Below are 16231 nucleotides of genomic sequence, written 5' to 3' on the forward strand. Positions count from 1 at the left end.
TGCTCAAAGCCCCATCCAAACCTGGCCTTGAACACTTCAGGGATGGGGCATCGACAACTTCTCTGGGCAACCTGTTCTGGTGTCCCACCAGCCTCACAGTAAAGAATTTCTTCCTTATGGCCGATCTAAACATACCCTCTTCCAGTTTAAAGCCATTACCCCTTGTCCTATCACTACAAACCCTTGTCAAAAGTCCCTCTACAGCTCTCTTGTAGGCTCCCTTTAGGTACTGGAAGGCTGCTATAAGGTCACCCTGGAGCCTCCTCTTCTCCAGGCTGAACAACCCCAAGTCTCTCAGCCTGTCCTCATAGAAGAGATGCTCCAGGTCTTACAGCACCAGGACACCTTCAAAGGGCTGAGAAATACAAAAGTTGCCACATTGAAAGCTAAATCCCCATGAATTGGGGAAGATGAATGAAAGAAGGGAGAAGAATGAAGAGGAGAGAGGTTTGGTTTTGCTAAACAGGTATCTGAAATGCTCTGCTGTTCCAGGTGAACAGGGTTTGGACCAGGCCAAACAAGCCAAGTATGCAGCAAAACCAGCTGCTTTCACTCTGAACCCAGGCGGAGTGATGGTGCTGCACCCAACCATCAGCATGGAGGCTGATGAAGCAGAATGAGCGGCTGGGTGGTTGACATCCTGCTGTCATGGTTTAACCCCAGTCGGCAACCAAGTCCCACGCAGCCACTCGGTCACTCCACCTGGTGGGGTGGAGGAGAGAACTGGAAGGGTAAAAGTGGCAAAACTCATGGGCTGAGAAAAACAGTTCAATAGGTAAAGCAAAAGCCACGCACCCAAGCAAAGCGAAACAAGGAATTTATTCACCACTTCCCGTCGGCAGGCAGGTGTTCAGCCATCACCAGGAAAGCAGGGCTCCATCACACGTAACAGTTACTTGGGAAGAGAAAATGGCATCGCTCTGAACATGCTCCCCCTCCAGCTTTATATGCTGAGTGTGACATCATACGGTGTGGAATATCCCTTTGGTCAGTTGGGGTCAGCTGTTCTGACTGTGTTCTCTCCCAGCTTCTTGTGCACCCCCAGCCTGCTCGCTGGTGGGCTGGGGTGAGAGGCAGAAAAAGCCTTGACCCTGTGTAAGCACTGCTCAGCAATAACAAAGACATCCTTGTGTTATCAACACTGTTTCCAGCAGGAAACGAAACCATAGCCTCTTACTAGCTACGGTGAAGAAAATTAACCCTGTCCCAGCCAAAACCGGCACACCCGCTCTCCTCCAGGTCACACCTATGCAGAGAGTCAGGTTAGCAACAGGGGAGCAAAGGGCAGAGCAGTGGGATGGGGAAGGTGCTTGACCCCCCTCTAGCACCATTTCATTCTGCCCAAGTTCGAATCCATTTTCTTGGCAGAGTCTATGAATTGGCTTCACAACTCAAGAGCTCAGTGCAGGAGCTAGAGGCAAATGTATGGGGGAGATAAAAGAGCATTTAAAGCCCACCCTTGGTTGCCCATTTGGAATAGCACCGTAAAAAGTGAGCAACCGTCCTTTGTCCTTTGTGGAGCACCTTCTGAGGGGCAGGTTGGAGGTAGAGGATGGACACTCTTGCATCACATCCAGCTATAAAATCATAGAATATTTTGGGTTGGACTGGACCTGTAAAGGCCATCTAGTCCAACCCCCCTGCAAGGAGCAGGAACATCTCCAACCAGATCAGATTGCTCAGAGCCCCATCCAGCCTGGCCTTGAATGTTTCCAGGGATGGGGCAGCTCTGTTTTGGGAAGATGCACTGCAGCACCAACACAGCTGGACCCTCAGCCCCCTTCTGGTCCCCTTCTCACTGTCTACCAGGTTAGGGCAGGCAATGAAACATCCTCCAGATGAAGCACCTCTTGGTCTGCGTGGGCTTTTTCATGCAGGTTTGCACGCAGAGCCCCTCCAGCAAAGCCTCCAGTGTTGGGTTTTACTTAACCTGCAGGGACTGGAATTGGAGAGGGAAGGTGGAAGATCTCTAGTAGGTGATTAAGTGCGTTTAATCCTTGGATATGCCCTCCGTAATTATTTCATGCTAGCTGGGTAACCAGCCTCCCCACGCTGAATGGCTTAGCTCTCTTACACCTGTGTAGTTGGCAGCAGGATTTGGCTTTACAGGTAGATGTCTGCTTGATCTGTTTAATTAATGTTTGCAGTAATTTGATATCACTGCAATGAACAGCACTTACATGACATGTTACAGGTCAGCATCCCCACAGTGGGAATTCAGATGGCTTCTGTGTGGTGCCACAGTGGCTGGCAGGGAGGGAGGAGGCAGGGCAGGAGCCATCCATGGGGGCACTGATCGCCCCACGGTGCGGTGCCTGTCAAACACATCCTTCTCTGTAAGCCCCAGGAGACCCTGAGGGCCGACTCCGGGTGTCCCATGTGTGGGAAGCTCCAGCCCACCCAGCTCTGGGTACCATCATCTTCATGGCCTTGGGTTTGTATCCCCTTTTGTACCACAGGCAGTAGTGGATTGAGGCCCATGTTCCTTCTAATAACACGAAACTATCTATTTATTCTCAATTTATTCAGCCTCTGGATGTGGTGGGAGTGGATCGTATTATTCAGCAGTTTGGTTATTTTCCACAGGTAACCTCGCAGATATATCTAATACCATCTGAACCACCCAGCAGCTTCATCGACTTCCCCACTTTGCTCATGTTCTGCATCCTCACCCCAGAGAGGGGCTGTAGGTAGCGGGATGTGGCCACCAGCTGAGCTGACTGGGCTCTTACCAGCCACCCAGATGCCTGATACCATGCCAGTTATCTGAAGCCTGGATTCAGCCCCAGAGGCAACGTGACACCCCGACATTTTGAGCGAGCAGCCAGGAGTCGTTCCTCCAAAGGGACTGGCGGAGTGAGGGCTGGATGAAGCCCTCGGCTCTCCCAGCAGCTGGGTGCATGTCCTGTGTCTCCATTGATGTGAAAAATCAGGCACGCAGCTCGTGAGGCTGGGAGGGCGCCTGTCTCTACACTAACGCATGGTGGTCCTGGAGGGACCACGTCTCACACCGCTGTCTTGATACCTCCTCACCTGGTCTTTGGTCAGCCCAGCCAAAGCGGGCAGGCGGCTGGGCAAAGCGGGCAGCTCTGCCCAGCCTCGTGACCCTCTCCTGTCCCTCAGACATGGACCCACTCTAGATCCTTTGGGGTGGTCCTCCTTCCGCCTCGTTGGCCATGAGGTGTGGGATTTCTGACTGAGGACCAGAGCCACTTCAGAGGATGTTTCAGCCCAAGCCATGTGCCACATCAGCAGTCCCGCAAGGGCTCTCACACCATTCCCAATCCAGGGAAGTCTGAGGGACCTTCTTCAGCTGAGCCCTATCCGATTTCCCAGCATCAACAGAAGGAGAGTGAATAATTTATCTCCTATCCCCCAGCTCCCTCCCCGTTCAGGTTTCACCTTGGCTCTGCTTCGCCCCTACTCTGAAGAGACACTCCAGTGCCAGCTCCCATGTTGGCGAGTTTCTGACGTGAGCCGAGATGGCCAACATCTCCCAGAGACGCGGCTGGTCCTGGCGGTGCGTATCCGTGGGCCCAAACAGTGGCAAATGGAGCGAGAGAAATAATAGCATGGGTAACAACTGCTCCAGGCAGGTTCCACAGCAAGTCTTATGCTCAGTTCCTCTTTCACAGCCCAACCTTAGCATCTACATTGGTTTTATTGTTTATTATTAATTCAACAGTAGCACACAGAGGCCCTGATGGAGGTTGGTGCTGCGCTGTACCAAGTGCTGCGGGAAGACACAGCGGGACGCAGCCCCTGGAGAAGGCACCATCAGCCTAAGAACGTGTCCCCACATGAAAGAAGAGAGGTTGTCTGATGTCTTTTTCTATTTTGGCATATATGCAAAAGGAACGGGTGCCAACGTTAGCAGTGAAACCTATTTTATCTTATTAATTTCACTTTTTTCTTTCTTGTTACTGCATTTCTTCACATTGCCTAATGTCTTAGAAATGGCAGTGAAGATTTGTCAAGCGCCTTTTGACCCAGGGGCCGTTGCTGCTGCCGATGACTCCGCAGCTGTTGGATAGAACCGGTTAAATGCCGCGTCGGGATGCTCCGCCGAGGCAGGGACTTGCTCCCAGCTCGGAGCACGCACTCCATTTCCCTGGAGAGGAAACACAGAGCCTGTTCAAGGCGGAGGACTGCAGTGCGACACGCTTTCTGACGTTACACACATCTGAACGACGACACGGGGACACCGCGTTTTTGCGTAATGGGATAACGAACCGCAGCTAAGCATTTATGTAAGGAGCCGCGTGTATTTTATTACATTCCTCCCTTTCCTTTTGCCTTTTTAAACCACAACATAACATTTTCTGTAAGCGTAGGCTCTTAAATTTTCAAGACGCCCCGGCACTTTTTTTTTTCTTTTTTTCCCCGTGTCCCAGCAACATCAACACAACCAACCCCCCCCCCACCGCGAATCGCCACTTCCGCACACTTTCTGTCCCCGCTCCCCACCCGTAGCGCCGCGCGCGTGCGCCGCCCCGCCCCGACCCCCTCTCGCGAGACCGGCGCGCGGCGCGCACCTGCGCGCCACGCGTCACCGCGAGGGGCGGGGCGACTATAAAAGCCGCGCGCGCGGCGGCTTTCGGCCCTTCCGGCCCGGCGCGCGGAGACAAGATGGTGGGTGTTGGCGGTGGTGCTGCCGCCCGGGCCCAGCCGCGCCATCCCTCGGGTATCAGCGCCATCCCGCCCCCGGCGGCTGCTTGGCTCCGCTCCCGCCGCGCCAGGGCTCCCGCGGGAGGCGACGCGGGACTCATTTCGGGGCTGGGCCGCAGCGAGCGCCGTGGGCGGGCGAGGCTCTGCACTGGGGACGCCGGCCGGGCCTGCTTGGTGCTCGGGGGCGCTTGGGGTCTCGGTGGCGCGGGCGGCGGTGGGGGCCGTCAGGCGGGCGCTTTGCCCCGGTGAGGTTTGATGTGTTTCGTTTTAGGAAGGGGTGGGCAGAGGCGCTGCTCTGGCGAGCTCCCGGCAGTAACGTCAGCTTGACCAGGCAGTGGAGTGACAGTTGAGGGCCAGGAGCGCAGGTGCAGTGAGGCCGTGGTGGGGGGTGCGAGCACACGGAGTGGCCTGTCAAATAACGGGCTTCTCCGCCTTTCATCTGTAGGATCAAATTTCGTGTATGGTCGCGTCACTCCTATGTGGAGGTATTGAGCTGGCAGCCTTCAGTCTTGTGTAGGTGTCAAAATTTAGTTGCGCTGGGCTGTGCCAAAAGATCCATAATCCTAACAAAAAGCCCTTTTTGGGCCTGGTAAGCTTTGTCTGCTTAAGGCAACTTGTGTCGAGTATTTTTTTAGAAATAAGACATATTTCTTAGCTATTGATTGTTAGCTCCATATTTAGCCGTACGGTATTTTTCTGAAATTTGTATGTGAGATTGGATGAGTAATCCTTGGCTGCGATGAGAGTTCTCGGGGTAGAACCCAGCCTTACCTGGCTCTCAAGTTGCAGAGGGAGGCTACAGGGCTGGTGGTTGAGAACGTCTTTTCAAAGACAGCATTTTCACCCAAAGGGACTGACTCAAAAGTAGATGCTGAAATACTGTTTTACTGCAGCTTTTCAAACTCAAATTATTTTTGTATTGCTTGTTTTAATAGTGTTATCGATTCATTGAAATCTGTCGTGAAGTTATTTGTGCTTCTCCATTTTCTAGGCTTCTGGGGTGCATTGAAATTCTAGTGGTGTGCTGTGGCCTAACTACAGCTTGTGTAGTTCCCTGACTAGACACTTGGTGGTGTCTTAAAATAAGCTTGTAAGAGGGGGGGATGTTGAAGACGTCTAGGAGGGACATGTTTGGGGCGTGAGGATTACATTCTTATAACATGATAATGGAATTCAGAAGCCAAACAGCTGATACTGAGAAGAATTTGTAAAATGCAAAGTGTCTTGTCATAGTCATGTTTCAAGGCAAGAAGAGATTTGGCCTTGGCCCTTAAGTCGGTATAAGTGAATCTCTGTAGCAAGCACTAAATGTTTCATTTTCTCTCTCTAGTCTCACCGCAAGTTCTCAGCTCCGAGGCACGGGTCTCTGGGCTTCCTGCCCCGCAAGCGCAGTAGCAGGCACAGGGGCAAGGTGAAGAGCTTTCCCAAAGATGACCCCAGCAAGCCTGTCCATCTCACTGCCTTCTTGGGGTACAAAGCTGGCATGACCCACATTGTCCGTGAAGTCGACAGACCTGGATCCAGTATGTATTAATGTTCCTCTTTGTAGAGGAGTTAGGTTTCTTTTCTTTATGAATGGCGAAAGATGACCTTTTTGTTAGTAGCTCTGGATTTTAGCCCTGGCTTGACTTATTTCCGTGCAAAGTCCACGAGTCGTGGGGTATAAAGCACCCAGACTCCTCCCGCTTCTATGTGAGTGATGTCCCAGCAGGAGGACTTCATGTCTGTCTACGGTCCTGTTTGAGATGCACAGTGACCTGATGGTTTAGTTTAGCTGTACTATAACTGGGTATTTGGGATGACCTCTTCTCAATGGGTGGGCATAAGTAAATTGCCTTTGGCGGCTTTTTTGCTCATTGTTGAGTCCTGAACGTGGTTCTGTTGCTTGCTGCCTTCCATTTTGGCTGTTGGGCTTTGCTGTGCTTCCTAGTGAGCCAGCCTCAAATGCTTTCAAGGCATTCAATTATAACTTAGAGTTGGTCACTTTACCATGCCTTGTCTTTGCTCTTTGAAAAGAACTTGAGTCATTTAACCTTTCACATGAAGGATTTGTGAGTGAGGATGAACAGATGATGTTTAGTAGCTGATGCTGGTGTTAATCGTTGTGCTGTGTTTCTGTCTTCATCCAGAGGTGAACAAGAAGGAGGTGGTGGAGGCGGTCACTATAATAGAGACTCCTCCCATGGTCATTGTGGGCATCGTGGGCTACGTGCAGACTCCTCGTGGTCTCCGTAGCTTCAAGACCATCTTTGCTGAGCACATCAGTGATGAGTGTAAGCGTCGCTTCTACAAGAACTGGTAAGAGAGCAGGGCTCTTGTTGCCTCCATTTCAGGCCATGGTTTATTTTTTCTGCTGGGTTGCAGATTATGCTAGTACAGCTTTTTGAAGAGGTTTTTACAGTGGTTAGAGTTTAGCCTTGGTGGACTGGCCTAATAATGGGCCAGGCGGTAGGAATGGCTCTGGGAGGGTGACAGCGTAATGTTAATTAGCACCCTTCTTGGCGTGGGGTTGATGGTGTTGGTTTTTGCCTGAGATCCCCTTAACGGGCTACGTGTGATGATACTTCGACGGGCGGACATAAGGAAATCGCCTCTGGCGCTTGTTGTTGAGTGTCGAGTCCTGACTGTAGCCCTGTTTTCTCAGGAAAGGGGAAGACAAGTGTTACTTTGATTACTGTTCCAGGCACTGTTGTTGTGATTCAAAGCATGCACATTTGCCCAAGCGTGGCTCCAGCGTGTCTAGAGCTCTCAGCCTGTTTATGAACTTCGCAGGCTGAGAAGACGTCAGAGTAGCGCAATAATGATCTCCAGGGTGTTACAGTAACGACCTTACTGTTGGGCATGGCTTGGGATTATGAGGGGGGAAATTGCAGTATTCTGAAGCAGATAGGAATCATCTGACAATTGCTTTAAAGACCTGTTTTTTTCTGTTATTGTTCGACATTTCTCTACAGTCTTTTGTCTTCTGTACTGTGAATGTTAATGTGCTTTGGAATTCATGGCAGCTCCGCTCAGCTCTGGCAACTTTGCCTCTGTCTGATGAGCTCCAGGCTCCGCTTGCCAGTGGAAAAGAGTCCTTAGAAGCTGGCAATGAGCCGAAACGAGCTGAGGTGGCAGCTCCTTCCGCTCGTCCCCTCTTCCCTGGGGGATTGATGAAGGGCTTAGCCAAACCTTGTCTCTGCTCTGCTCCTGAAGGCACAAGTCCAAGAAGAAGGCCTTCACCAAATACTGCAAGAAATGGCAAGATGAGGAGGGCAAAAAGCAGTTGGAGAAAGATTTTAATAGCATGAAGAAATACTGCCAGGTTATTAGAGTCATGGCTCACACTCAGGTAAGTGTCTGCAGGGCTCAGATGTACATTGGAAACAGACAAGAGCAAGCATAAAACTTGATCCATCTCTTTGGGGAGATTTCTGCCCTCCCCTGTGGCCTGTTCCTAACTGTTAGGCTCAGTACAAATACTGGCTTCATTCTGTACCAAGCCTGTGCTCACAGAATGCTTGGGGAGTGTTGAGCGCAACCACTGGCAATTTTCTGTCCAAAGAGGCTGAACTACAGTAGGAACTTCTTGGACTCGGTCTTTCGCTGATACCATGTAGACCTGGGCTTTCTTAATTCCAGCTATAAATAAAAATAGGCTGAACCCTTAACTGTGGGGTTTGTGTGGTCAGCATAATTTCAGGCTGTGTTCTGCAGGGACTGCAAACATTCTTAGGCTTTGGGTGGCTTCTGTTGCTCAGCTGGAGGAGGAGGTGTACTGCTGAGTGGTGAGGTGATGTCTCCTCTAAACATCAGTGCTCTGCCAGCCTTTCTTGGGAGATGCAATTAAATCTTTGGGTTGGCTCTAAGGGCAGTAAGATGTCTAATTACGACATTGCTAGTTTTACTAGAATTTATTTTCCATATTGGACAGCGAAGGTAGTGTTGCAGCTGCTGTTGATACTCATATCAGTCCCTCTGTGCCAAATATAGTAGAAGTAGCTGTAAGTGTGACCCTTCCTGTAGTGTTATTCAGTGTGGCAGGCTTTATCGAAGAATTAGAATGGTTTAGGTTTGAAAGATACCTTTTCCAGCCTCCTTGCTATGGGCAGGGACATCTTTCACTGGATCATGTTGCTCAAATCCCCATCCTTGAACACTTCCAGTGATAGACCATCTACAACTTCCCTGGGCAACCTGTGCCAGTGTCTCACCACCCTCATCCTGAATTAAAACTTCTTCCTTGCATCTAGTCTGTATCTGCCCTCTTTCAGTTTAAAACCATTGCCCTTGTTATCTCCTGTCCTTCCTGGATAGAGTTTGGCTGGTGCCTGTGGGGTTAGAGAACTGTGTTCCTGTGAGTGGCATATAACTTCCAGATACTGGAACTTGTTACTTAAGACGTAATACAGCCTTTCCCCTTAGTCTAAGTCCTTTTTACTTCTGTATGTTGAAGTTGTACATCTTGGAAAGTGATTGGTTAAAAAACCAGATAGGCCAGGACTGGAAGGATACTTGGCTACTAAATGTAAGGTCCATCTTGGAAGAGAAGGAGCTAAACGTCATCCTTTCTGTTTTCTAGATGCGTTTGCTCCCCTTGAGACAGAAGAAGTCTCACCTGATGGAGATCCAGGTGAATGGTGGCACGGTTGCTGAGAAAGTGGATTGGGCCCGGGAGAAGCTGGAACAGCAGGTGCCTGTGTCAAGTGTCTTTGGCCAGGATGAGATGATAGATGTCATTGGAGTCACCAAGGGCAAGGGATATAAAGGTAAGCACATGGAAGCTCCCCTCTCTGTGATCGAGATCTAGATCTTAATGAAATCCTAGCCTTGAGTTTTCACAAGTGTGTGGGCTAAGAGCTGAGGAGGTAAATCCATCCTGCTGTCACAGTTCAATGATGAGACCATGGAATGAGCGCTGGGCACAGCGCCTGACATCCGTGAGGAGTCATTCCATGCTGCCTTCCTTCTGAGAACATAACCTAGGGACAGCTGGAGGGGGGAGCATGGGCAGTTTAGGGGCAGGGTGCTTCACGGGGAAATGTGGTTAATTCCTGGGATGCTGAGTCTGGGCTTCACTTTTGTTGCCTAGGGACTGCAGCTTGAAAGGTGGCTTAAACTCTGGCTAATCAATTTGACATCTCAGCTTGATGATAGCTGGCAACATTGCTTTCGTTTCTTTCAGGTGTTACCAGCCGTTGGCACACCAAGAAGCTGCCCCGCAAGACTCACAGGGGTCTGCGCAAAGTGGCCTGCATTGGTGCGTGGCACCCTGCTCGTGTGGCTTTCTCTGTGGCCCGGGCTGGTCAGAAGGGGTATCACCATCGGACTGAAATCAATAAGAAGGTTTGTGTCTCTGAACTGCTGGGAGGAAACGAGAGCTGGACAAGGTCATACTTGCTGTATGACAGTGAATAGAGTGGAAAGTTTTGCTTTGGATGCTTTTCTCTGTTTGAATGTGATCTCAGGGGCCGTAACCACAGTCCATTATGTTGGATAACCATAAAATTCTTGTGTGGCCGCGGGCTTTTAAATTGCAGCAGATGTTTTTCTCCAACCTTATGCAGAATTCTTCGTGTTTTGGCTGATGACATGCCCTTTCTCCTGCCTTTTGCTAAGTAGAAATTCTTGACATTTTTAGATCTACAAGATCGGCCAGGGTTACCAAATCAAGGATGGAAAGCTGATCAAAAACAATGCATCAACGGATTATGACTTGTCTGACAAGAGCATTAATCCTCTGGTGAGTTGTTGCAGCTGAATGGTGAGAGCCTGCTAGTGAGCTGCCATCTTAAGAGGCAGTTGGGCCGGGTACAAGATACAAAATGATTGAATGAAGAGCTCGAGGGAAAACTCAGCTGCTGTGGGAGGTGGTGTTGCTTAGTCATTCTCTACTAACTTGCTAATTGCGTTTGTGTGGCAATAGTATAGAGGAGTGTCACAAACCTAGAAGCTGTACTTGTAAGTAAGGACTAACTTAGCAGGGAGAGCAGCTCTTGCCGTTTTGTCGGCCACTTCTTGTTGCTGTTCTTAGCAAAAGCCTTACAGCAGCAAATAAATTGCTGTATCAAGAAACGTGACCAGCAAAAGGTGATACTGGAAACAGGACTTCAGTGAATGTGGGAATGGCTGAGACCCAAAAGTGCTGTGAGAATATTGAGCTGTAGGCAGATGTGACCGCTGGTTCTGCTTCATACAGAGCACTAACTGTTCTCTCCTCGCTCAGGGAGGCTTTGTCCACTATGGTGAGGTGACCAATGACTTCATCATGCTGAAAGGCTGTGTTGTTGGGACCAAGAAGAGGGTCCTCACCCTGCGCAAGGTGAGTAGTGCAGCCTGCAGTCAAATGGGCTGGAACAGCTTAAGTTACCTGTGTTGCCCCTGGTACAGGTATTGCTTGCTGCTGTGGGGATTTGTGTAGCCAGCTAGAAAGGAAAACCCCATGCACACAAACCCACCTCGTTAACGACCTCGGGAGCAGCACGAGGTCCTTTTCCCCGGTTATTTCAGTCCAGGGCTGTTTGTAGCAGAGGACACACTTTAGAGTTGAAAATTCTCATGGACTGTAAGGACACTGCAGGCAGACTTGGGCTCGCCTGCTGGTGTGAGCGACCAGACTTCAGCCCCGAAGGCCAAAGGTGCAGGCTGGCTTGTTGGCAGGTGGTCCTTGCATGCAATAGTAGCTGAAGTGTGAGATCAGAGAGACTTGGAGCTGTTAGCCATGGAGGGGATAAGAAGTAGGCAGCATACTGGCAGGCTGAAAGGCTGCTGCTGCGTGCTCACCTGGCATCTCTCTTGCAGTCCCTGCTTGTGCAGACCAAGCGCCGGGCCCTGGAGAAGATTGACCTGAAGTTCATTGACACAACCTCCAAATTTGGTCATGGCCGCTTCCAGACAGCTGAGGAGAAGAAGGCTTTCATGGTAAGGATGCTTTCTGAAGCTGGCAGCTTTGTGTTGTGTATATCTGTACTGTCGTTCAGCTAATGGCAGTTGGTAGCTTGACCTTTTGGGCTGCCACAGGGCCAAAATTGTGGAAAAAAAACCATGCAGCTTCAGTTGAGAGGGTTCATCCTGCCAACTCAGTTATAACGAGCGAAGGGGGCTCGCTTCACCTGCCACAGTGCTTGGTGCCTGAGGGGTGTTGCCATGTTTGGGCACAAGTTGTTCAGGGATGAGGCATGGAACAAACGCTGAGCAGGATGGGGAGTGCTGGGTGTGAGTCCTTTGCTGGGTCAGTGTGGATCAGCTGCTTGGGGTCTGCATGCGAGCTTCCCCACAAGGTGGCACCAGCATTGCTTCTCTGCTAGATCTGAAGTCGCGTGGCTGGGCCGAGATCAGCCTTTCCCATGAAACCTGTAGCTGTGGGGATGCGGACTGGGATTTCCAGTGGGCTGCAACATTGAGGGCTGCTTTTGCCTTAATTTCTTTGCGGCAAGAGGAGAAGAAATTGCAGGATTGTAATGGGGATGTGATGTGGCTGTTGGTGTGGACTGCTGTTTACATAGTTTTTTGTTTGTGTTTTTTTTTTTTTTTTCCAGGGACCACTCAAGAAAGACCGTATTGCAAAAGAGGAGGCAGCTTAATGTGTGGAACAGTCTTCTGTCCTGTGGCCTGTGTGCTCTCAGACGGAAAAATAAATATTTTAAAGAAATTAACTTTGCCTCTAGGTTTTTACATGGCTGTGTCAAGTCTGGTACTCTTACTGCAGGCTGTATGTTTGGGACCAGCCCAACCAAAGAAGCAAGCAAAGCTCAAATTTGTGAGCATCCAGCTCAGAGCAGGGTTCCTGTAATGAAAGAAGCTGCCAGTGCTGTTTTCAAAAAGCAAGGCTTCTCTGTGGCGTTGCGTGAAATAGTAAAGCAGCAGGAGCCCCAAACATCTGCAATTAATCCTCTGCCAGGTGGCCAGAGCTCCTTTTGAATCAAAATGGTTTTGAAATACATGAAACTTCTTCCGATGGTTGAAACATCACTGAATTTTAGGTAGCTGCCAGTTGCCATGGAGACCCTCCAGTTTCCATGTGATGGAGAGGATGTAACCTGCTGGCTGGTTGCAAATGCAGCTTGTTGCTGCTGTTCACCTGCTGCCTTCTGCTGCTCTTGTGTAACAAATGCCTACCTTGCCACAGCTCGCTATTCTTGAATCCATTTCCCATCCCTGCTGGTAGGAAATGGGCCTGCCTGGGAGGGGAGGAGGATGACTTCCACATCCTACCCTCCAAGGAGGTGGGAGAGCTGCCAGTGGTGCTGGTGTTGTGTTACCGCATGGCTCAAAATACCCCTGGGGAGACCATTTGGCCGGTGTTCCCAGCAGAGTCCCGAGAGTGAAGGGCAGAGGAGACGGCGCCTGTGTGCGGGACCAGCTCTGCTTACAGCACCAGTCCTGACAAAAGCATCGCAGTTTTGGGAGCTGAGGTGTTACACCAAGAAAGGCAGTGGCTACCATGACCACTTGTCTGCCGTGAGATCACGTGTGCTCGGGCCATACCCTGACGGAAGGCTTGTGTGAATTTAGGTAACTGTGGTGGTGTATCCGTCACTGACCATAATCTGAGGCTCAGCAGTGGCTGAGACAATAACCTTCCAGATGTACACACTGATGGGTAGCGCTGCTCTGGGACTGACCCCCTTTGCTGCTGTTTACTGTAATGGAAATGGAGAAAGGTGGATGTAGAGAATGTTTCCTGTGGTGATGCCTAGGAACCTTCTAAGAGTTAAAAGGTGGCAAGAAGGAGGGAAAACATTTACCTTGTTTCCCTAGAAACCGGGCTCTGCGGCTGCGCAAGCTGGCTGGCTCCCTGTCAGCCTCGTTTAACACATGAACCTGCTGCCTGCTTTCAGCCAAGTGTAACAAGAGAGGTCTCGCCCACTATTTTTCTTTTTTTTTTTTTTTTTTTTTTTTCTTTTTCTCCCCATGAGTCTCAAATCAGCAGGCAGGCAGAGAAGATCCCTAAATTAGTATTCCCCTGGTACGGGGAAGTGGAACTTCCAACCTCAGGCCATTTTGAGGCCGCTGTTTTACAAGCAGCTCTGAAGAGTGGGGTTTTCCTGCCCATTAGGGAGCCCTGGGTGGTCTTTTTGCTTGGCTCCAAGATGGATGTTTTAAACCACGCATGTGCTAGCTGGCTAGCAAGCGCCCGGCTCTAAGCCAGCCCTGTCTGCTACTGTTGCTTCGGTCAAACCAGTTGGGGAAACTGGGATTATTGGGATAAATGCTGAGGTGTTTGGGATGAACATGCATAACGAGCTGTGTGCCACCTTGATGGAAATCTGTAAAAAGCACCTCACTTTACCAAACCTTGTGTGAGGGCTCCAGTGGAGGCTGGGTAGCTGGTGAATGTATTTTGAAGTGGCAATGGCAGCAGAGGGAGTTTTTAGTCAAATTAGCACCTAATGAGAAGGAAGCAGGCCTGAAGAAATGCTGTCCTTGAAGACACAGCACGTGTCTAGCAGGAGGAGCTGCTTCAGCTTGGGACCCAGTGCCAGACTTGAGTGGGTTTGGTCTTGAAACGATGTTTTGCTGACTGATAGAACACTGGATGGGGAGGGGGGGAACCCTCAAAAGCGGTTTTTAATCCTTTTCTCTCCTGAAACCCTGGGAACAAGAGAGTGCTCAGCGTCAGGAGGTGGCGCTCCTTCCTCTGTAGATGGTGTACGGGACACTTGTCCCCAGGGGCTTGACTGCTGGGGCTGGCCTGGAGAAAAACCCTGTGTAGCTGAGGCCAGATCACCTGGGGCTTTGTGGTCCCTCCCGGCCCTTCCAAGGGCTCCCTGAAGTGCGGCGATGCCCCCCGGGCACTTTGCTGGGGGTCTGTGGATCCAGGCTTGGGAGGTCCCTGAAAAGCCATGCAGGTTGGGGGTGAATCTGGAGGGGGGGGGCAAAGGTGGAGGACACTAAGCTGGCTTTGGCAAAACTTCCCACTCGCAAGGCCTGGATCTGCCCAGCAGCCCTTGTCCCCCCCAGCCTTCCCGATCCTGCAGACCATCCGTCCTCTGCTTTGGGGACAGTGCCCAGGGCAACAGGCAGCAGGAAGGTCTGGCGGCTCCCAAGACCCCAGAAACTGGTTTTAAGAAGGTTTATGTTTGGTTTTGTTTTTTTTTTTAAACTACCTTCTCTTAACTTTGAGCTTTATCTGTTCCCCACGGTTGTCTCACCCCCCTGCAGCTCCCCAAGAGCCGTGGCCCTGCTCTGAAATGGCCGACGACCTCCCCATCAGAAAAGATCCTGTGTCCCGGTGATGGCTCGGACCCGCCCGTGAGCCGCAGGGGGACACGCACAGCCATGACCCTGCCGAAATAGCGCCGGGCACTGTGGGAACGTGCCCCATCCCAGCTGGTGCTGGGAGGACCACGGCTGGGAAGTGGGGCTGGGTTTCACCCCCGGCACCTGGCGCTCCCCAGCTGCCAGCGACACAGAAGCTGGGACCCGGCGATCCCAGTGAGGGAGCCGCTTTTCCAGCCTTCCCAGGGCGCATCTGGCTCTGGCGCTGCCTCCTTCCCCAGCCAGAGATGAAACGAGACGCAGCTGCGACGCTGGAGCAGAGATGTTAGAAGAGTGTGAGGATGCCTTGGAGGGGAGAAAAAAAAAAAAAAAAAAAAAAAAGCAGGTTCAAGTTGGAGGTCTTGGCTCCCACATTCAGCTTCACAAGTGGCCCAGCTGACACCCCTGCCCCCCGCCCCGGCCCCTGCCTTTGATCCCACTGACAGGCAGGGAGCTTCAAGCACGCTCCACAGGGGAGAGGGGCTGATGAAGGTGCCCCAGGGGAGCCGCGGCCGGGTTCACGCGTTGCGCGGTGGCTTTTCTGCCGGAGCAGCTCCGCTGGGCTTTTCTAAGCGTGGCGTGTGTTTGATTTGCACCCCCCCCTCCCCCCCACTCCCCAGCCCGAGGACTCCTTTTGTACCTGACAACTCTCTGGCTTCTCACCAACCCTTAGAAGTGCCTGTGGACCCAGAGGGGATGGATGAGGTGGGGAGATGGGTCCCTGTGGAGGTCAGGCCCTCCCTATGTGGGACAAGACGGGGGGTGGGCAGCCCTGTTCCAGGACCACAGCCCAGCAGGCACCCCGAGCTCCTCACGCCAAGGCAAAGCTGAAGCTGAAGCTCCCCCATCCCTATGGCCACCACGGCCTCCTCGCCACTGAGTGCCAGTGGTCCCAGTGCAGTGCTGTTCCTTGGCCAGGCATGGGACTTAACAGGACCCCACATGAGTTTTGGGAAGTCCTCTCATCCCCTCCTCCAGCGCAGCGCTGGGGAATCATGTGTTTATGCGGCAGCTGCCGGGCAGAGCAAGGAAGACTAAATTTATCTCAAATCACCTCCCAACTTCCCCAAAATGTAGCGCGGGGCTGCCCTCTCATGTGCCCGGGTCTCCGGGGCCCCCAGATGCCACTCAAGAGGCAGCACCAGGGCTCAGCCCCCCCACCAGACCCAAAGCACCCCAGTGCTGGTCAGCACTCTCGGCAGCACGCGCAGCACCGAGTTCAAACCCAAGGATTGAAGCGGGAAAAGGTGTACGCCCGGATCTAGTGCAGTGCCCTAAGGGACACGGGAACACCTCTCCGAGGCCGTCCACCCCACTCAAGCAT

At 51.6% G+C, this 16231-nt stretch overlaps 1 protein-coding gene and 1 non-coding gene across 2 annotated transcripts; both read left to right on the forward strand.

The window, feature by feature from the left end:
* Positions 1-2377: 2377 nt before the first annotated feature.
* RPL3 (ribosomal protein L3) lies at positions 2378-12302 on the forward strand. The gene is made up of 13 exons (XM_086745657.1): positions 2378-2410; positions 2587-2686; positions 3396-3520; positions 4474-4632; positions 5999-6191; positions 6798-6966; positions 7864-7999; positions 9230-9416; positions 9833-9993; positions 10289-10390; positions 10874-10969; positions 11449-11568; positions 12186-12302. The coding sequence occupies exons 1-13, from the start codon at positions 2378-2380 to the stop codon at positions 12228-12230; spliced, it is 1626 nt and encodes a 541-aa protein (XP_086601783.1). The 3' UTR covers positions 12231-12302.
* On the forward strand, positions 9535-9627 carry LOC147602110 (small nucleolar RNA U83B). The gene has a single exon (XR_015257602.1). It is a non-coding gene; the product is annotated as a small nucleolar RNA U83B (small nucleolar RNA).
* Positions 12303-16231: the final 3929 nt, after the last annotated feature.

This window comes from Chlamydotis macqueenii, chromosome 1, assembly GCF_036417535.1.
Source record: "Chlamydotis macqueenii isolate bChlMac1 chromosome 1, bChlMac1.mat, whole genome shotgun sequence".
In the NCBI taxonomy this organism is placed as follows: Eukaryota; Metazoa; Chordata; class Aves; order Otidiformes; family Otididae; genus Chlamydotis; species Chlamydotis macqueenii.